Consider the following 22127-nt stretch of genomic DNA (forward strand, 5'->3'; position numbering starts at 1 on the left):
AGACAAAATTAGGCTTTGGCATCTAGCTTCGGAGCGTCTATGACCTTTCCATTTATTTATTTATTTATTTTTGTTAAGAACGAGCGAGCGTCTATGACTGGAAACGTACACGGGAAGAAACTTTCAAGAGGGCGAAAGAGTCCAAAACTTAAATCCACATGACCTGATGACCATATGGTCCATATATTATTATGATATTCCTCGACACGTGTAGCCAGCTTCTTTGTTCTTCTTGTCTGTGGAGCAGATTCATTGGGATCTTAATCTAGCGGAGAACGAGATCCTTGTCTACCTAATAAAGTAATAAATAAACTAATAATTAAACACTGGTCAAAATTACCATAAAGCCCTCCATATATGAACCGGTTCTTTGGATTCCAATAATTTTAAACCGGAATCCGTGTGGACCGCTTTAGCTCGCTGCACTGATTTCTGAAACCTTGGGCTTTGGAATTGGAGGGAGCAGCCGAAAAGAGATTCAAAATTTTGTTAATGGCGCGTAACAAGGCCCAGTCCTTACCTACCTAACTTGTCCCAACCTGGTTAATTAAGAAGTGCACGAGGGGTATATAAGTAAATGTACTCAGCCTCAAAATATGAAAATATCAAAGAACAGAATCCGTCCAATGAACCAATCCTCCCTCTCCGAAGAGAACGGCTCAAAATTCTCGAATGTCACTCTCACTCTCACTCTCGGCCACCATTAACACACATTTCTCCTACGACAACACTTGGAAGCAGCAAGTGGGAAAATTCTCGCTGCTCAGTGGTCACTCCTTCTGCTACTGCTACTGTTGTCTTCTGTTTGATCGCATCTGAATCTGGTGAAAGAAATTCTCCATGGTTTCTGCAACTGAACTGATCATATGAAGACCCGTTTCCAGCAAAGCACGGAAAACGACGAAGGTCTCAGCGCTAGTAACAGTGGTGGAGGAGGAACGGCCATGAGGATAATAGTTCCCTTACAGGGGTTAGTTCAAGGTAGTGGTGGCCTGGTTCTTGGATCAATTATCCCTTGCGCTCTATTTTATTGTTTGCAGCTATACTTTCGGAGGAATCGTTCTGTTTCTCCTCCACCTTCGTCTTCTCCGTCATCGTCTCCGTTGTCTCCGTCTTCGGCTCCTCCTTCCCCGTCTCCGTCTCCGTCTCCGGGACAGCTTGTGGAGGTTTCTGGGTTGCAAAGATCTCCGTCCAATCTCTTTTTAAGGTTATCGACTGGCCCGGCTTATATATCTTCTCGAGCTAATTCGCTTACGAAATCTGCTGATGCTTCATACTCTGCGGGACCCAAGAAGGTGATGGACGATCCGTATGACGCTGTGAAGAATCCAAATGGTGTTATTCAGCTCGGATTGGCGGAGAATAGGGTATTCCTTTTTTGTCTACTTTTTTTTTGCTTTGGTTTCCGCATCGGTTACTGGGCTTATTCAGTTTCGTATATTTGGAGTTGGACAAATTCTTAGTTTATATTTTCGTTTTTTTCGTGTTGCAGTTGTCCTTGGATTTGGTTCGAGATTGGCTGGCAGAGCATGTTAAAGATTCAATAATAGGTGCAGAGGGAGGTGGGGATTTGAGTATTCATGGGATTGCCACGTATCAGCCGTTTGATGGATTGATGGAATTGAAAGTGGTAAGAACTACATGTTCAATGGTGTACTATTTGGATTTTTTTATTGGACTCCAATCATTCCACTGTTCTGTGCTTGAGTTCATTTTATGATGCAGTTTAAATCCAAGAGGCGCTTGTGGAGGTTTAATCAATTCGAACTTGCTATTTAAAATTTGTAGTGTCCTGTTATGGTATTGTTGTGTTTCCCTGTCTGAAGATTTGGATAGTTGTTCTCCCAATTGGATACGAATATCAGATTTCTTATTTAACTTCACCATTTTACGTACAAGTTAAACTTGCAGAAATATGAATGGTGAGTTTAACCATCACCTGTTTTTGTTCATTGATGTTCCATTAGGTTGTTTGACAACTTCCTATCAGTAATAGATTAAGTAATGTGTTGGACACAATTAAAACAAAAAATCTTAAACAACCCAGAATAAGAGAGGACAACATCATTAATGCTGAATTCTCTGATCTAGTGTCTGCTAGGTGAGTTTTCTGCAAGATGCATATTGGAAATGATCTGTCCAAGCAATGATTAATGCTTGAAACCTTAAATCTTGGTGTAGAAGAAATTAAGTTACAAGTTGCAATTCTGTCTGCTGCATCAGAGTTGGGTTGCTTGGTAGGATACTATGCTTACAAGAGAAAATGGGAAAAAGGTTATTCATTCTGCAGTCATTTTCTTCTGTTTCAATCTTGTCGTTTATTTTAGCACAATCTTCAACTTCTATAGGCATGATTTAGCTTTCTCTATAGGAGTGGATGCTATCGGAGAACAATTACCAATCTGGATTTGTGAATTATTATATACTTTTCGTTGGTAAAATGAAAATAATTCGGGGAAGAAGGTGATAAGCCCCTGGTGGCTTAGGTGTACACCCGCAGCAGATGGAGGAACCACAGGAATCAGTCCCTGCTGCCATGTGCTTGGATACTAATGTTGTATTGCCTGTGAATATATGTACACTGAAGTGTTCAGTATCATAGGCATAAAAAGCTTAGACCACTGGGAACACTATTGATCTTGACACCTTGATAGTTATTATGTGTTTTACCAGAGTGTGAATGGGGAGGGACAAGAAAAAATAATTGTGTAACTGACGTTGTTAATTGTGAGATGAGACTCACTGCAGGATTCAGGTTGTCTCTTTGATCATATCGGTGATGAAGATGATTTCATCACTTTGTGAGGAGATAACCATGGACTAACATATGAATTTAGGATTACTGTAAGACAAGTGTCATTTCTTCTACCTATACCACAGTTGAAGCACCTAAAGGTCATCACCTTAGTCATTCTGGTGGGTCTGGCTGGAGCAGGTTCTACATCCACGCAATTTTTACTGTTCTTCATTTCTGAGCCATATTATGGTTATGTAAGGGGACCCAGTCAATCATCATTAAAATCGGAGATTTATGTGCTTTTTACTATCTCAAGGTCATGTTTCTCCTTGAATAATATATGAGAAGTCTGTATTCCTTGTGTCTTGATGTGATGTGCTTGGGTTCTTTACTGTTTTAAGTAATTTGTTCAAGAAAAGGCCCAACCTTCTAATGACTATATACTGCCTGAACTATGCTTCATTGATTTATGAGATTTAGTTCTGCAGGTGACTAGTTCCGGTATAATGCATAGGTAAATCAATAACATGAACTGCTAAGAAAGTTTTTTTTTCTTCTCTCTCTCTCTGTAAGGCATCTTTGAACGGTGCCTACTTAATTCATACATAAATAAATTTAGTATACTTCTTATCTATGTTGCTTAGAAATAGGATTTTACTTTCCTATTCAAATGAAGACTATTTAAGTTTTGTCTTAAATAGCTTGTAAGAGCATTTTGCTCGCAGGTGATTTGATGAATAAGTGTTTAGCTCTTTGAACGGAGTGCTGTTTGATTCAGTTAGAGGTTTGAGATCCTGGATCCTTGGGGGGCCTGTGAGATTTTGTTGTTTGTTCTTGGTGGGAAATCATGGTTCTCATCCTTCTTTCCCCCCACCCCCTTGGAATAAGGCTATCCTAGTTATACAAGGATTGCTGGAATCTAGTCTTCCACGAGTCTGATTCATGTTGTTCTGATTCCAGAAAATCTTCATGGTCAAGATTCTAAATACCATTTTGTTTATAGGTTTCTGAATCTACTGCCTGAATGATACACTCCTAGTACAAGTTGGATTCAATTCTTGCTATTCTGAAGGCTGCTCTACACCTGATATTTTGTTATTTGCTGCTCTGTTTGTTCTGATAGACATATACTGAGTCTCTGTTGGGTGTATTAGATCTGTAGTAAGGTCAGTCATGGAGCTCCTAGATTTACTTGTTTTGATTTATCCTTACTTCCATTAGGACTCGTCAACATCAGCAGATGTGTCTGCTTGGAGCTGGTCAAAATTTTCATCTGCTGATTTACTTCATAAAGAGGCACATAACCAGCTTTGTAGGCTGATTGGATTTTCTGATCTTGAGCAACAAGTTTTCTCCTCTTTTGTAATTTCTGTTTCAGCTGTTGGCATTCTCTAATTACTTTCTAATATCATCTATTTCAATTATTTGAGCAATTTTCAGAGTTTGACCTTAATCTGAGATATTGACTTCTGACAAACTTTTTACTTGGATTTGCTTGGGATCTTGTAAGGAAGGTGATTGGTTTAGACCTAGGATTCATATTGTCTACCCCCAACCAATGAACTTTCTCTACATTAGCAGAAAGGAATGAGCTTATATCCACATGGAAGGGAGACTACTGCTATTTCAATTGAGAGATTTTGTCTTCCAGCACATTGAACATCCAACTTGAATAGAGTAAGAGCTGTCATCATCGTCATCAACAACAGCAACAAGTCTTTTGCCAACTAAATGTGGTCGTCTACATAGATTCTTGCCTTCCAATCAGCTCTATTTGAGGTTATACTATATACAAAGCCTAATCTATGCAAATCTTTTCTCACCACTTCTCTTAAGTTTATCTTAGGTCTGCCCTTAGTTCTTCTAATTCCCTCAATATGGATTAAATCACTTCTTTGTACAGGGGCATTTAAGGCTTCCGTTGAACTTGATTGTGTCACCTTAATTGAGTTTCTTGAGCTTATCATTTATTAGAGCAACTCCCAGACCAGCTCTAATATGATCATTTCTTACATTGTCTTTCCTAGTTTTGGCACTCATCCATCTTAGCATCATCATTTCTATTACACTGAGTTTATCTTTATGATGCTTCTTAACAGCCGAACGCTTTGCACCATACAACCTAGTTGGTCATATGATTGTCCTCTAAAAATTTTCTTTGATCTTTAAAGAAATAAGAAAATCACATAAGATCCCATACACACCTCTCCACTTCATCCACCCTATTTTAATTATTTAAAAAATATCATCTTCTATATCACCTTCTTTTATCTATAATTGAGCCAAGGTACCTAAAATAATTGCTCTGTGGAATCTCCTTCTCATCAAGCTCACCCGCCTCATCATCCGTCTTATCACAACCAAAGCTACACACTAGATATTTTGTCTTTGTTCTACTTATTGTAAAGCCTTTTGATTCCAAAGTTGTTCTCCATGACTCTAACTTGGTATGCATCCCTACTTGCGTTTCATCTATCAATACAATATCATTAGCAAAAGTATACACCAAGGAACCTCATTTGGATGTTTTTGGTCAAATTATCCCATTATAAGTGAAAATAATTGTGGGCTTAGAGCTGTTCTTTGATGTAGTCTACTATAATTGAGAATTCACCACCTTGTCCCCCCACCGTTCTTACACTTTTCACTGAACCATCATAAATATCTTTAACTATGTCCACTTTACTTCCAATCTTTCTTTTCTCTAGTACTTGCCAAATTAATGCTCTAGGGTCTTTATCATAAGCTTCTTCTATGTCAATAAAGACCATATGAAGATTTTACTTACACTCAAATTGGTTCTCCATGATAGCGGTTCTAGTCTCAACGAGTTTCAATTATTCTCTTCCGTAATTCCATAGTATGACTCATCAGTTTTATGCCTCTATAGTTATACATGAGCTAGGTAGAAGCTTACTTAGCATGATTAAAAATTCTGACAGAGTCAGTCATACATCAGCCAGGCAGAAGCTTAGTATCTCAAATGAGTAAGAGCTGTCATGTTCCAACAAAACTCAACAACTATTAGGAGGTCATATGCAATGTGTTAGTGGAAATTCAATCATGTGAAATATTTGAAATATTTTTCTGGAATTTCAAACCGCTGTTGTCATTTTATTTGGGCAAAGGCTGGAGTGTCGGGTATTATTACTGACAGGAATATAAGTGAACATGCTGGATGGGCTTTTTTAACCAGACGAAAAAGCTTGAGTCAGATTATCAGGTTCCATCACTTGCTGTGGGACTTTCTAGATTTAGGTCCATCTCCTTCCCCCAAAACCCAAGTGCTGTGAATTTATACTGAAGAGATGTCATGAGCTACATGGAACTGATCTAGTTGGTATAGATAAATAAAAACACGATTCATGATATTCCTTCTAATCCAAAATAATACTTGTAATGATGCAAAACCAACCGTTTTCTTTGAGGTTTATTATTGCTATTATTTATTAAATATAGTTCAGTGTCTGCATTTATTTTTTTGGTTGTTCGCCAGCTTCAACATTATGACTCTGTCAGAATCTAGTAATCATTACCTTACAATCAAAGTGGGATGAGTTCTGTTCACAATGCATGAAATTGCTTTGAGTAGATAAGCTGTAACTTTAGAGGTATTCCTGCTATGGAACATTCAGTCTCCATACTGTAACCAATTTCTCTGGTCTGCAGGCTGTGGCAGGATTCATGTCCCAAGTCATGGAAGGATCAGTTTCTTTTAACCCATTGCGGATTGTATTAACATCTGGTGCAGCTCCTGCTCTAGAGATACTAAGCTTCTGCCTGGCTGATGCTGGAAATGCATTTCTTGTCCCCTCGCCATATTACTCAGGGTAGTTGTCTCTTTCCCAGTTGCAACTTCTCAAATGGTTTAAACACTTCTTTTATGTGTGTTTGTGTCATGAAACTGACTTGGATTCAAGTTCTGCAGGTTTGACAGATATATAAAATCGCGAACTGGGGTTGAGCTGATTCCCGTCCCTTGTCGCAGCACTGATAATTTTAGTTTGAGTATCACTGCTCTTGACCTTGCATACGACCAGGCAAAGAAAAGGGGGTTAAAAGTCCGTGGAGTTCTTATTTCAAACCCCTCAAATCCTGTTGGCAATCTGATGAGTTGGGAAACCCTGTATCGCCTCATGGACTTTGCTAAAGAAAAGAACATCCATATCATCTCCGATGAAATATTTGCAGGTTCCACCCATGGAGATCAAGAATTTGTGAGCATAGCCAGGTTTCTTGATTCAGAAGACTTTGATAGGAGCAGGATTCATATAGTATATGGGCTGTCCAAAGATCTCTCCCTTCCTGGCTTTAGAGTGGGGGTTATATATTCCTGTAATGACAATGTGCTCGCTGCAGCGAAAAAGCTATCAAGGTTCTCTTCCATTTCGGCTCCCACTCAACGTCTATTGGTCGCAATGCTTTCAGACACAAGATTTATCCAGCATTATATTGACACCAATAGGAAGAGGATTCGAACTATGTATTTAGCATTTGTGGAAGGGTTGAAGCAGTTGGGGATTGAGTGCATGCACAGCAGTGGGGGCTTCTATTGTTGGGCAAATATGAGTGGGTTAATACGATCTTACAGTGAGAAAGGGGAGGTCGAGCTGTGGTATAAGCTTTTGAATATAGCTAAGATCAATGTAACTCCTGGATCATCTTGCCATTGTATTGAACCTGGATGGTTCCGTTGTTGTTTTACTACCTTAGCTGAAAAGGATATTCCTGTAGTTATGGAACGGATTCAGAAAGTCTCCAAAACAAAGTCATAGCTGAAATGCTTTTGGTTGAAATATGCAAGCTATGGGATTACTTCACCTATGGATATCAGTTTGTGGGAAAAACTGCTATTGATGGTTTGGAAGTTTTATGTGCAAATGTAACTTCTGCTTCTGAATTTGCAACATAAGAAACCAGGTAGGAATTTAGAAAAATGACTGCATTATAGAAGTCGGAGCTTTTGTACAGGTGGGTCCAGTGACAAAACACTGAAAGTTGGGTGATTATTATAACCAAGAGCTGATTTCATCTGGGCATGAAACTAGAAGGGATATATTTACAATTGATTCAGCACCTACCTTTGTTTTCTCCTCCGGAGGTCATAAATCCTGTTGCCACTGGTCCCAGAGCAGCAGCATTGGAAAGCACTCTTCATGAATTCCTACCATCGATGCAATTGGGCAAGAGTTAAAAGGATTCCTTTTCCACATTTCACTTGATGATTTTTTAGTAATATAGATGATTTTACTTGTCCTGTTCACTGTAAGCCATTTAAGTTATTTTCTGGGCAGACAGTTTTAGTAGCCCCCTGCACCACCAGGTTTTGATGTGAATGAATGCTGACCAATCTGTATAGGTGACAACAGAAGAATAGAATTTGCTCTGCAGTTACTATTGAAAAATTAATTTGCTTATGATTCTTTTATTTATTTTTGCTAACTGAATTACCTTTTGATTTATTCAATGGAATGGAACTTGATAAAGGTAAAATCAAGAACAGAATTGAGTGGTATTAAAATAGATGTTTGGTTTGGATATTAGAGCAAAGCTAGGTTCTGTTCCCTTCTGTCAATTGCCAAGCATGGTAGTCATATCGTGTGTAAGTTGTAGTCAACCTCAAGACTGTAATCGAGGAATTCCAAGAAGCTTTGAGTCTTGTATATTTCATTGCCCATGGCTACTTGTAACTCTTGTCAGTCATGGATGATGATAAGGTTAGGATTCCATGTGAAGGACTTCCATTTGCTGGGGATTGTTGCTGTGGAACAGCAATCGGCATCTGTGTCAAAATCTGCGCATCAGGATTGCAACGCAGACATCCCTTCTCCTTCTCTTCACCATTATCTGTTCTCCTTTGAGACATTATTTCCAACATGGGACTCTTGTTTCTGGGGGAGAAAAGGGAAAGGTATACCAGGCTTTTTGCCCAATTGAAGGTGACTGAAACAACTGACTGCATGTGCCTGAGAGTTATACTCCTACCATATCTTGGAATCCTGGTTCTTCCCATAGAAATGAAACTGAACCATGAACCTAGTACCCGGACTTGCAGCTGGCTGCTGGTAATTGGGCTTAACCTTTTTCTGGCGTCATGTAGTGAACATCAATGTCAGAAAATGTTCAGCTTATGCAACATCTTCTTGCTGGCCTTTTGGTATATTAAGTCAGATGGTCACACAAAGAATTAAAAGGAATATTTCTCTTGTCTAATCTATACCAACTTCATAATCGTTGATTCCATGTCCAATTCTGGTGGATTGCAGAACTTGAACAATCTCTGTCGTGCTGGGTCTCCTGGAAGGAACTGCAGAGGCACAGATGAGCCCCAACTTAAATAACCTGAATCAACTCATTCTCTACAAACCCTTGCAAAGTTCTATGGATAACACTTTGAAGCTGTCCCGTTCTCCAATTCCTTAACGTACTCATACAGAATCACCAGCTCAGTAGCTACTGTACTTTCCACTGATTTCCTCCCAGTAACAGTTTGTTGTAAGATGGCTTCAAAGCTATAGACATTTGCCACTAAGCCTAAAGCTCTGGTGCTACGTATCCACCAGTAGGTTGATCAACCCATATCCGTACAATTTGGTCTCAAACCTTCCATAAGGTAAATTGTAGGACTTGATGTTAAGATGCAGCAGTTGAGGTTTACAGTTATGGTGAAGGTAAGCAAGGGCTCTTGCCGTTTCAAGAGCAATCTGGATCCTCCTACATCAGTACAGCTCCCTTCTTCTGCCACTGCTGCTGGCGCCAGCGTAACTAAGATGCTCATATAGATTCCCATCAAGAACGAATTCAGACAGAATTAGCTACATTGTTGATGACCAGTAGTATTTTTTTTTTATTTTTTTTTTTGGGTTGCCAACCTCGGTTTCCAAGGCTTTGCCCTGACTAATCCCGTGTTCGACCCGAGTCGCACACCTGGCTGTGGTGGGTGAGTCTCCCAGCAGTGATTTTTTGCATTGACCAAGCTGCTTACCACTTGGACCAATCTTCTAATAAGTGATGAGAATATAACATTATGTACTGTTTGATTACAATCAGGGTTAGGGTTAGAGTCAGAGACACCGTTAAGGTTAGAGTCGAGATTAAATTTCTAGCCTAGCCCCACCCCACCCCACCTGGGTTGTTTTGTTCCTTTCCCCTTCCCTATTTCGCCAAAAGTAGAACGATGGGTTGATACAATTGAAACGACCCATTTCATATGGTTCAGAAAACCATTAAAAAGGACAGATTTGATACTTTGATGAAGCTGAACTTCCTAAGTTATCTTCCCTGTGACGCTGTGATATACAAGAACCAAGCCCTTGAAGAACACCAGAGAATTTCTATTTATAGCTTTGACTACAATGAAACTTTTTTTCATGAATTACATTGTGGAACATTGAACGTCCTACCAAGTTCATTGCTTTTCCCACTCCTTGACGGGAAGAGGTGAGCCATGTTCACTTTGAACGTTTACAATAATATGCCTATATACACCTACACAACGTATGCCTTCTCCCAGCAGGCATTTCTGGTTCACCATCCACAACAAATTGGCAATGCCGCTCAAGAGGCCAAGCCAGGTGATTGAAGGAAAAAAATTAGACCCAGCATGTGCCCAGAATTAGTTTTAGCAACAGATTGAACTTCCAAGGAAGAAATTCTCTCAAAAGTGAAGCCAGGCCCCTCTTATTATGACAGATCCTCTTCATCCTGCAGTTCCTTCAGCTTCCTCTTGGCATAAACTGTAATAACTATGGTAGTAGCCACCGTAAAACAGAAACCAAGGACATTGAAGACGATCTGCTGTGCCGAAAGGGACTTCTGGTCCTGGGATGCCTCGGCCAATGTCCGTATTAGGATGCCACTGTTAAACAAATACAAGCACAGGTTGAGAGAGATGTACGGAAGATATTATTTCATAACAAAACTAACAATGATTATCACACCTACAGAAGTGGCTGTCACATTTTTTCAGACTAAACCACATTAGCACAAAAACATTAGAAGAGGGCGATAATAATAAAAAAGACACATTCATTAATATAAGAATCTATCTGAGACTTAAATGAGAAGGGTATTATTCACCAACACCCCCACCCCCCCCCCCCCCCAAAAAAAAAAAAATCTCATAAAACCTGAGGCAAAAAATGATCACTGAAACTCTCTCTCTTGGCACACAAATTTTCTTTTCCGTGTAGGCGTGGTAATAATCTGAGGATGGACCTTGGCACAATGGTAAGGGTACGCTCCATCGCTACCTACTGGTTGTAGGTTTGAATGAGTATGACTTTCATGAAGAAGGGGTAACATTGCACACACTATGACCCTCCCAAGACTCCTCAGTGGCAGGAGCCTTGTGCACTGGATACGCCATTTGGTGCAGTGAAGAGACAACTTCTCAGTCTCCTATTTCCGTTGCAAGTCTTCTCCATACGGTATTTTTCAGACTTGAATTTTTCTTATAGCTGGCAGCCAGGTGGAGGGGGTCCCCAGATAGAGGAACCCTAGATTGGACTGGGCATCATGGAATAAATTCTTTGGAAACTGGAAAGGAATTAGGGGACACCATGAAGTCCAACAAAATTGATAAGTCTGCTAGATGGCTGACCCCAAGGTCATCTACAAATGCTCCAACTACTCTCCCAGTTACAAGTAATCCATATATAAGTATCCTCTGCAAAGATCATATGCCGAATTTTGAAGTATTTTGGCGATAAGTAGGTATATTTTAATAAGAATCAGATGAAGCTCTGTCCAATCATATTCACCCAACCACATACAAAGTGTTATTTGAATTTGTATTCTTGCTCCTACTCTCTATATTCTAGCCTTCTAGGAAAGATTTCCAAAACAAAAGGAATAATTGTGTTTTCACATAACAAGCAGAATGATTTTCTGTTTATACATAACAAAAAGAAAATACAAACCGCTGATGCATTGAAGCTGTTATAAAATAATCTTAAAGCATACATAAGTTCTCAATAGAACTCATGCTTTAAAGGTTAAACTTGTCTACACTTCATCTGAACCAATGTTATTACTCTTTTATATAATTCTAAGAGACGCTCATTGAATAAGCATCAACATTAGCAGACACAACAACATTGCTATCTCAACTAAACGGAGTAGGCTACATAGATCCTTGCTCTCCAATCAGCTCTAAATGAAATGATACAACATATAAGACCTAAGCTCTATGCCTTTCCTCGCCTCTTCACTTCAAGTTACTTAAGGTCTGTCCCTGGCACTTTTATTTCGTTCAATTTGAATCTAGTTACTCCTCCAAACTGAGTGGCTGGAGCTTTCAGAGGCTTCCATTCAAGATGGTCATGCCATTGCAAGCAACTCTGTCATAACTCATCATGTATTGGAGCTATTCCTGACTCAGCCCTAATATTGTCATGCCGTACTATATGCTTTCCAGTTTTGTCACAGATCCATCAAAACATCCTCAGATCTCCTAGACTTTGTTTATCTATGATTCTGAACTGCCAAATATCCTACACCAAATATTACAGTCAGCTGTATGGCAGCCCCATAAATAACCCTTTAAGCATTAACAACTACGCCAATCACACGACACTCTAAATGCTCTCTACTTCATCCATCCTATTTTAACCTTCTCCAATTAACATCATCCTCTGTATCATATTATTTATTTATGATTGAACCCAGACATCTAAAATATTCACTTTTGAGGCATCTTCATCTCATCATCATCAACCATCCTAGTGTGGCTGAAGTTATGCAGTATACACCCATCTTTGTTCTACTTTTCTTTAGACCTCTTGATTCCAAGGTTGCCCTCCAAAGTTTCAACGTGGCATTATTTTCTGCTAGTAACCATTCATCAACACAATATCAAAAGCAAAAACCATACAAGGGACCTTGTCTTGTATGTCTCTATTCAAATCATCCATGATAAGCGCAAATAGGTAAGCGCATATGGCCAATCCTTGATGAAGCCTTCTTGCAATGTGTTGACTCCCATGTAGTTCTGCAATCGTTGCCACAGCATCATACGTTCCTTCAGTTATGTCCACATATTTACATGATAACTTTCTCTAGCATATGCAAGATTAAGCCTCCAGGCACTCTGTTCAGGCTTTTCTATGTCTATATAAACATATGGATATCCTTGTTGCATCTTGCATACTTCTATATCATTTTTCATTCTCTATGAAGGTTCATAATCTGAATTAAATAATCAGATTCCTAAAAACATATATTTGTGCTTGTTGTAGAAAGAATATGTGTTGCAGCTGTTTTCAGCTGACAATACAAATGATATTCCCAAATCCAATTACAACAAGAGAAAGACTGTTATTATTGGAACTAAATGTATCTTACCCTAGACAATCTGTTGGGTATTATAATCTGGACTCCTTGTCCACTTGAGCGTCCAAACCCCAACTGAAAATGGTGCAAAGAAAGAAAGGTTGGCCTCAAGGAGCTTCATGAATAAAACTGTCCGAAACTTGGCTATCACTAACAAAGATCCTCAAGAAGGATAGAGGAAAGCTTTTCTTCAGGGATTTAAGTATTTATGACAGGTTTGTATATGCCATTCTGGTTATTTGGGAACCAATCAGAACCAACTTCCCTATTTTCTATGTTAAACACAGTTTTTTTGGGGCTGTGATTAAGTCTCCGTTGGACCCTCCTTTCCCAGCAAGCATTTCTTGCATCCTTGGGTTTTGCTCTTGATACCAAACGATGCAGCAATAACAGCTGGAAAAGAATAACACCAACAAATCTACTGAAAACCAGTAGCAGAATTACTTGGACAGATTAGGGAACAACCGATTGACTTAATATTAAATCCCCAGATGAAACTGGGATTCAAGTTCACACTGAATGAATATGTCCTGAGATGCTTATTGAATGCTCAACTTCACGTATTATTGATTAGCAATTGAGAGAAATAACAGATCAGAAAGTAAGATAGGAAGAATAGAAAATTGTATGCAAGACTGCACTATCTATGGCTCATGATCCAGATGTGATGGAATTACTAGGAAAGAAGGGACTAAACCAAAGAAGGAAAAACTTATAAAAGGACTCCAAATCCAATGGGCATATAATCTGCAGTCAAAAAATGAAACTCAATGGATGCTACTGTCAAAATACCCTAATGCATGCACTACTCTGGACTAGAAACAACAGATATTCCAACACAGTAACTGATGAGCCACTGATGACACGAGTTTACACTTGAGGGGCTGGGAAAGGGGGCAAGCAGTTAGGCAGCTATTCATATTCAATTGGGGAGAGAATAAGGGGACAGGTGGAGAGTACGAATTGACTGGACAGGGGCATTCTGTTATGTAATTCTCTTCTGGGCAGGGGAGGAGTTCGGGGAGACTCGAGGAAGATTTGTGACGTTGCTGTAGCAGGTTCAGGTTGGGGACTGCTGCTCTCTAGGTAAATAGTTCACTTTACTGTTTTTTCTTGCATTTTGCTTCTCTGTAATTAGACTCTTTGCTGCGTGTGCTTGAGTGCTTGTCAGTAACTAATGAGATATTTTAACATAAATGCAAGCGCATTATTACCTGAAAATAGCCCATGGCAAAGGAGATATGATTGCTGAACTTTGCAGGATAAAATATCAGTTGGAAGACAAAGAAAAGAGAAAAAATAGGGATGGGCCTCCCACCAATGGTCTCTCACCAGACATGCTTCTCACAGCAACTGAAACACTCAGCACACATGGTCAAGCCATTTCTTTTAGCTACTAAAACTGATGAGACGAATCACCCTTTCTTTACTTATAATAATGTAAAATCAGATTATAAATTAGTAAACCTATAGCATCCCTGGGCTACTTGAATGCTATAAAACTATAGCATTGCAACAAAATAGAAACTCCTCTTGCCAAAAATAGAACCAAAAAAAAAAAAAAAAAATGAAACAAAACAGAAACTCCTAGTATTGAACTACAAAGAAATAAAACCTAGTTCGTAAAGTGACCACAAAAACTACATGATGACTTGGTGGGGATGCGGTTAAGAGAAGAAGGGGATCTAGGACTACCAGAGTTGCAGCGGGAGAGAAACACAAAACCAGCCGCACACATAAACTCAAACTCACTTCTTCAAAGCTTCATATCTTTGTTTTAATACAAAGACAATCAACAAAAAGAAAATAGTCTTACGAAACCTAACTAAGATGGAACCAACCCAAATAAGAAACTTCCGAAATAAGTCATAAATTACAAAAGACGCTCCAATGTAGTCCTAGATTGATAGATATTCAACTAGGAGCCAGTCATCCACTCTATTAAAAAGGATACAGCTTTAGGATATTTGGGTAGTTGGCTGGGATACATGAGGAAATAGACTGTGTATTGGTTGGATCAGGTTGTAATTTAGAGGTAACTTAAATAACGGTATATGGGGATGAACCCTAAAGTTTGGGACACTTTTGATGGTTAGATTGGCATGGATGTCTGACTTTTAGGCTTCTTGGGGAATTTGGAAATTCAAAAAAGGGGTTAACACCTAGGATCATGGATGTCATCAGATGTATAATCTTGGTAGGGAGAAGGAATAATGTGTATAGGGATATTCTGTGGGATGAATTTCCAATGGATTCTAAATGGATTCTAATGGTTGGTTTAAGCTGGAGATAGGTTTTAATGGCTAGATAATTCAGATCCAAGAGAAAATTGGCTAGGTTTTAATGGGTCGTTAGTAGATACGGGTATTGGGCCTTTGTTTGATATGTTTCTGTGGTCAAGAGCCTATACCATGGGCCCAAAAGTTTATCCCCAGGCTTACTACGAAAATAGGTTAAATAATTATTTTTATTAATGTAAATTCTGGCTAACTTAAGTTATAAGAGCAACATTGTCTTTTCTTATATTTTTGTTCCTATTTTAGGTGTCTTAAGTCGATGCATTTCTATTTTTAGTTAGTGTTTTTTTTAATATATAAATTAAAATTAGAGTCCATCTTGGAGTCTAAATTAGATTAGGACTCCATATTATGTATAAATAGATCCTAGCACCGACGGGGAGAGACAAAATTGAAACTGAACAAGAAGCCTCTCTTCAAGTAATTCCTCATGTTTGTAAGTTCTGGTTCTATCAATTTGGGAATAAAAGATCCAAGGCTGAGAAAGGCTCTAAAGGTGAAATCAAGCCTAGACAACTGTGGTTGGTCGAAGAACAGACTTCAACCTTCATTATCTATCTATAATTTCATGCCTAAGGCTCCATTCAGATATTACTGGCAGCCTACGCCAATCCCCTTCTCCGATCACATCTTCATCTATTTTTCTTGGGTTTTCTTGAAGTTTTGGAGTTCCCAAGTCCCCAAATTGAAGGTCAGGTCTACAACAATCTAACAGTTGGATCCATCCCACACTTGAGGTACATCATCCCCCAACCCTAATGAATTTAGATTCCAGTTTAAACCCATCTTGAGCATCCAATTTCAAATTCCCTCCAAGCTTTGCCCAATTCAAATAACTTTTTATCCCATATCTCAAGAACCATGCCCCATCCCACCATATATACCACCATTCTGAATCTCTCAAAAACTAGCACCTATCATCCTTAAGATCAATTCTTCCCGGTTACCCTAACCAGGGAATTCAAAGTCCACCAGTCCAAAACCAGTTGAGATCACGCCATAATCCATCCCATAACCCACAACCAAAATTTTAAAGAAACTGTTTTTCTGTCCCATATGAGTTGGTTGAGTTGGTTTTCTTACAAGATCTTAGAATAAGTGGCCTTCATCAAATTGGGGCTGCATCATTAGGGTTCAAGGAAAACGAAAATACATATAAAAAAGGAGACATAGGGTTTTGTTTAAAAGGTTAGAAAAGGAAGAAGAATTGGGGTTGTGTATAATTTAACTTATTATTGTCGAAGAGACTCTTGAACATCAGCTTGAAGCCTTGAACGATAAAAAATATTCTTGGGGAAAGAAAAGAAGAGAAGAGAAGAAACCAAAACTGTGACAGCAATCCCGTATACATTGCTCAATAGCACCAAGCTCTTATAAAAAGTCACATTATATATACCAGACCTTCTAAAATTCCTAATTTTGACCCCTAAAAGGATTCTTAATAACTCTAAAAGACTATTATATTGAAAAGGAAAGGCCTGACCCAATCCTCAACTCACTAGTAACCTAAACTGCTAGGAAAGTGAATAATGAAGGAAATAGACTCAAGATATGGCTCTAACTAAACTAATGAAGTAAATCCCATTTTCTGCCTTGTACCATATATTAGGCCCATCAAAGTGGCAAATTACATGGACTAAGGCCAAATACAAAAACGACCAAATCCTAAACTTAGTCCTAACTTCCAAGGAAAGAAGCCCAATTTGGTAATGAATTTGCATCAAGCTCCAATATACTCTACCCATTTCAAATCAACTAAAAGAATATTGTATACTATGTAACTACCAGCCCTTGCCAGACAGCAAACCAGTTTAGGATCATAACTTGTTTTGGGCCTCCAAAGTGGCTCATGTCAGTCCAGCAAGGCTAAGGCAATTGCATCTCGACATCAATAAAATCTAAAATTAAATATCTCCAATGGACCCCACAAATATCTCCTAAAGTTTCTATTCTCCCAAGGCAGCAAATCCTGAATCATTTCCTATGAAATGGCAGATGATGGCTCCCACCAGTAACTATATCTACAAAACCTCCTCTATGGACTCCTTTCCTGGGGCCCCTACATAAATGTCAAAATTATTTTTCTAAATAGGCTGATCAATGGATACTTCAATGGCAGAATAAGGCTGAGACAGTGGGCTTAAACATGACCAATACGCAGTCCTGCACAGTACTGTGAGTCTACGACAACTGTTCACGTGAACAGTATCATAAGCAGTCCTACACATGAACAACTCTCTCCCTTGAACTGCATCAGCTCTGATCACTTCAAAAAACAAAAAGCTAAATCTTAAGTTTCAACAAGTTGAGGAATCAATGGAGTATAATGAATATAAACTTCTTCCCAAACAAATACTACCCATAGCTCATGATTAGTAAGGATGTAATCGTCAAGACATGGTCCTCTTGCCTCAGAAAACTCAGGCAGAGTAACATAATTGATGTGCTCAAACACGAAATCATGCAGTTCCACAAATGATTAACTAGGGATTGTCTTGTTATTTTTCTTCTTCTTTTATTTACCTCATTCAAGTTAATAGAGTCATCATAGGAAAGTAAGACTCCAGTTATACATAAATCCGGTTTCTGAACTAGGTAAAATAGAGTTAGAGTCAAGTTTTGTTTTAAGCTTTAGGGATAGGATTTTGACTTCTTGTTTGATACCATGAAACATTTAAGCCAACAATTCTCAGTTGGACTATGGAATTCAATGGAACTCCTTATCCTGTGGCTGTCCAAAGCTGTGTGCGAAGGTTTTTCTCCCTTTTCTGAACTCCCTTCTCAGGTACAGTTGATCCACATCCTTACCTTTGACTCCATAATTCTCTAATTTTCCTATTTTAATTTCCCCCCTTTTCTGTTGCTGTTTTGTATCAAACTACAAAGGAGTCAATCAATTTTCATCAGTTTGGCCAAACATTCTTGCATATATTGCCCTTCTATAGGCAACCTATGCCCTACAGTCCCACAACCCAAATCATTACCTAGTCAGGGTATTTGATCTGCAACTAGAAATAAACCCATACCTACTAAATATTATCTTTTTGCTTGTTATTTTGGGTGCTTATTGAATTGATCCAATAGGCATAAGGCTTGGGAATCTCTCTGTTCATATGGAAAGGTTCCTATTAAGGGGGATTTCTCACCTGAACTGAAGTTGGTTTCTGCTGGGTTTTATCATTTTCTTGCTTTTAAAGTGAGGTAGTAAAAGATAGATTTACCAAAATTACATACAAAGCTAACTTCCATCATCACACAGAAGACCCTGTTTTCTGAACTTTCTTAAATCTCAAACTTGACAGTAGTTCAGCCAGTACTGCCACACCATCTAGGGGAGCCGAGGCACTGAGAGGGCTAACAATCAAGGCAACACCAAGAAGACAAGCAAGGAATCCAAGGCCCCAGTTGAGCAAAGTGCCTGGACACCGTTCGCACGGCTCATCCCCCATTGAGCATTCCTGACCCCTGAGAGCCCATAATGGATTTCTTCGCAGAAAATTGGTCCTTGGTGAACTCATCTTGGTTTCACAGAACATAAAGTAGTTGGAATAGTTGGAACCTGAAAGGAGAGGGAGTTTATCCTACCAATAACATGTATCAGATTGATTCAAGTGATTACTTCCCCTTGTACATCTTTGTTCGGTATAAATGCATACTTGTAAAAGGAGAAAGGGGTGGGAAGGTGCAGTTTACTCAAGTGTAAGCATTTATGCAGTATGTTTGCACTATCTATGCATATAGCATAAGGAACATTAGCTCAAGCATGAACATATAATAATTAAAATAAGGTTGTCACTTCCAATATTCCTATAAAGGGGATGACTTACACAGATTCTTTATGCTAAAGAGAAAGTCACGGAAGAGATATTGTACCTATAGATTGTAACAAAAACTTCAGGCACCATTCCTACCAACGACCCCAAGATGTAAGGACCATACTTGACATTTGTTGCAACAGCAGCATAATTAAATATAATGTAAGGAAATGGGGAAATCCTGAGTAAGGTGACGGCTCGAAACTGATGGAACCAATTTCCTTCACCGGCTAGTTTAATAAAGGCTGCTTTCTTTGACCAGCTCTCCAGCCACCGCTGCATAAAACTCATCACTATTAACTTTGCACCCCTCAAAAAAAGGATAATACTAACAAGAAAACCAAACAAAACTTTGTTTCTCTGGTGCAAGTAAAATATTCAGTATACAGTCTCTTAGATACTCACATGGATTTTATGACGAAAGCAAGAACCAATGAAATACGGCAATGACACACCCACAATGGCTCCTGCCATTATTAGTAAGAACCCATATCCATAACCAAAAGTCATTCCAGCAACCCACATAGAAGGTGTAGATGGCAACAATAATGCAGGAAAAAAGGCCACAGAAAGAAAGAGTACAACCACAAGTACTGGTGTGCTGAACGTGTTCATCTCCCAATTTAGGATTGGTATAACCTCCTATCAATGACAAAATAAGTAAGGATTCCTGTTGATAATTATAAATTAAGTAAACTAACATTCAGTAGAAATCTACTATAGCTCACAATAGGGAAATTAAGTCACAGGCTCCCCTTTGATAATTAGATCAAGTGAATCTATATAATTGAAACAACTGAAAGAAATTGCTCATAACTAATTTTCAGCATCAAGGAAGCGCGCAAAGAATCATACTTTTACCACAACACGCTTTTTTCCACCTTACTTAACAGTAATCGATGATATATTTCTGTAGGAGAAATACCGAAGAGATTTCCTTTTCACAATTAAAACTGGGATAATATAAAATATATCGAAAAAAACATCTGGCAAATGTTTGCACATATAACATGAGGATAGCACAACTACGGACAACATGAGAACTATAAATTACAACGAATATACGAAATTGAAGAATATTGGAACTTTTTTGAGAGAAGACTAACAATTACCTTATTCAAGACAACAGGAGCAACCCAGATGATGCCAACAACGGCAAGCGCCACCAAAAAAATGCAAACAGAAACTACTTTCACCCACCACCAGATAAAGCATCTGTTCTTAGGACATGGAGGCTCCGCCCCGTACTCTTCGTCTTCACGATCATCGTAGCACCCTAGTCTCACATAATCTCCTTTACCGTCAACCATTTTCTGCTTCAGCTCCGGTTCCACAGTATCATCGCTTTCATAGGTCATTGCTCCGCTAAATTCAGCACCACCAGTACCAAGTTCAATTTCTCTTTGATTCACGAAACCCCAATCCCAATAAATAATAAGTTCAGCTATAAATTCATCCCAAGAATGTAAAACCGATACCTTCAAAATCTCTAAAGAAGAAGCAGAAGAAACCCTAAAAAGAAATTAAAGAAACAATTTGATTTGCCTCATGCACAGGCACTTCAATCTCCGGAAAGATTAACACTAAACAATTTGTTCGTCTCCTTCACAAGAAGGAAAAAGAGACCATAAATCCGACCATAGAATCACAAAAAGAATCAATCTTCGCTTTTAATAATCGCAAAGATCCAACATTCTGATCATCAGAGAATAGAAGCAGAAACCGGCGAGAAATCGTAGCTTTAAAGAAAGCGGACAAAGCAAGTGAGAGAGAGAGAGAAGACTGTTAGATGGATTTTATTTTTATTTTTATTTTTATTTTTTAACTTATTACGTAAAGCAAGGAAAACAAACGATTGACAAAAACCGTTGGATACAAATATTTCCAACAACCGAGATTTGATAAAATAAAAGCAAAAAACACGTATCGATATATAAGTTATCTATCACAGCCACCGGATCAGAATGTTAAAATTTTCGATCCAAAAAACGAGGTCCACGTGTCGATCTCTGGAACACAGCTTGCGCGTTCACCATACAATGCCAGGCTGTATTACTTTGTTGAAACGTGGGGAACTTGACACGTGGCATTACCGCTAAGTGTAAGACCAACCAATTTAGAATCGTCTGATTGGCATCTAACGTTTGATCACCGCCTATAGTACTTGTGGTCGCACATGACTTAGAAGGTCATTTTTCGGTCCAGGTTCACAAGGATATCGGTTCTAGCGTCACTCACTCACTCCCTGTTAACATTAACAAACAATAATCGCTCTTAATTAGTATCTTAATTGTCGATTAGATTGTATGAAATCAACTAATTAATCCGGTTAAATAGTGGTAGATATTTGAAAGGAATATCTTCTATCTTCTACCTTCTACAAGTTGAAAGACTGAAAGCAAGAAGAATGAGGAGAATAAAGGTGAAAGGTCTATTAAAGTTTTTAAAGCCCCTTTAAATTGAATCATGGTTGGTTGAGGAATATTGTCGAACATGTAACATGCTGGCTTACATGCACTGAAGTTTCAAGTCGAATCTATCTAAATCATTGAACAAAAAGAGTAGCTGGATTTAAGCTTGAGATAGGACTTTACCTCCTTGACTGAGCAATTAAAATTCATAATACACGCCATGGCAAGCACAGCTAGCATAGAAGGAGGTTGGAAGTTTCAGACCAAATAATGGTAGTGATGGTGGAGGAATTTGGATTAACAATTGCAAGTTGATGAATGCTTTGCTCAACATGAGGTTCTACAGTTGAATGGAGCTCCTAGAGGAAAGCATACTTTGGGCCTTCCCTAGTAAGATTTGTAACTAACATGAGATCATCATAGTGTGTGAAGAGATGCCCCTTATCCTTGACATAATGGATCTGGGGTAGCATTTGGAATCTTGAATCAAAAGAGTTGCTGATCATTCTACTTGGACTATCGAGTTGGTTTTGAC

At 38.7% G+C, this 22127-nt stretch overlaps 2 protein-coding genes across 2 annotated transcripts; one reads left to right on the forward strand and one right to left on the reverse strand.

Moving 5' to 3' along the window:
* Positions 1 to 650: 650 nt before the first annotated feature.
* On the forward strand, positions 651 to 8142 carry LOC149029644 (putative aminotransferase ACS12). Its single transcript, XM_089141987.1, has 4 exons — positions 651 to 1367; positions 1493 to 1630; positions 6407 to 6567; positions 6666 to 8142. The coding sequence occupies exons 1-4, from the start codon at positions 867 to 869 to the stop codon at positions 7510 to 7512; spliced, it is 1647 nt and encodes a 548-aa protein (XP_088998113.1). The 5' UTR covers positions 651 to 866; the 3' UTR covers positions 7513 to 8142.
* Positions 8143 to 9900: 1758 nt separating this feature from the next.
* Positions 9901 to 20958, reverse strand: LOC149029645 (uncharacterized). The gene is made up of 4 exons (XM_089141988.1): positions 20294 to 20958; positions 19587 to 19823; positions 19240 to 19457; positions 9901 to 10595 (listed from the first exon to the last, which is right to left on the reverse strand). The coding sequence occupies exons 1-4, from the start codon at positions 20537 to 20539 to the stop codon at positions 10421 to 10423; spliced, it is 876 nt and encodes a 291-aa protein (XP_088998114.1). The 5' UTR covers positions 20540 to 20958; the 3' UTR covers positions 9901 to 10420.
* Between the last annotated feature and the right edge of the window lie 1169 nt (positions 20959 to 22127).

Source organism: Hakea prostrata, chromosome 1 (assembly GCF_041222555.1).
Source record: "Hakea prostrata isolate BN-2017 chromosome 1, UWA_Hpros_2, whole genome shotgun sequence".
Lineage (NCBI taxonomy): Eukaryota > Viridiplantae > Streptophyta > Magnoliopsida > Proteales > Proteaceae > Hakea > Hakea prostrata.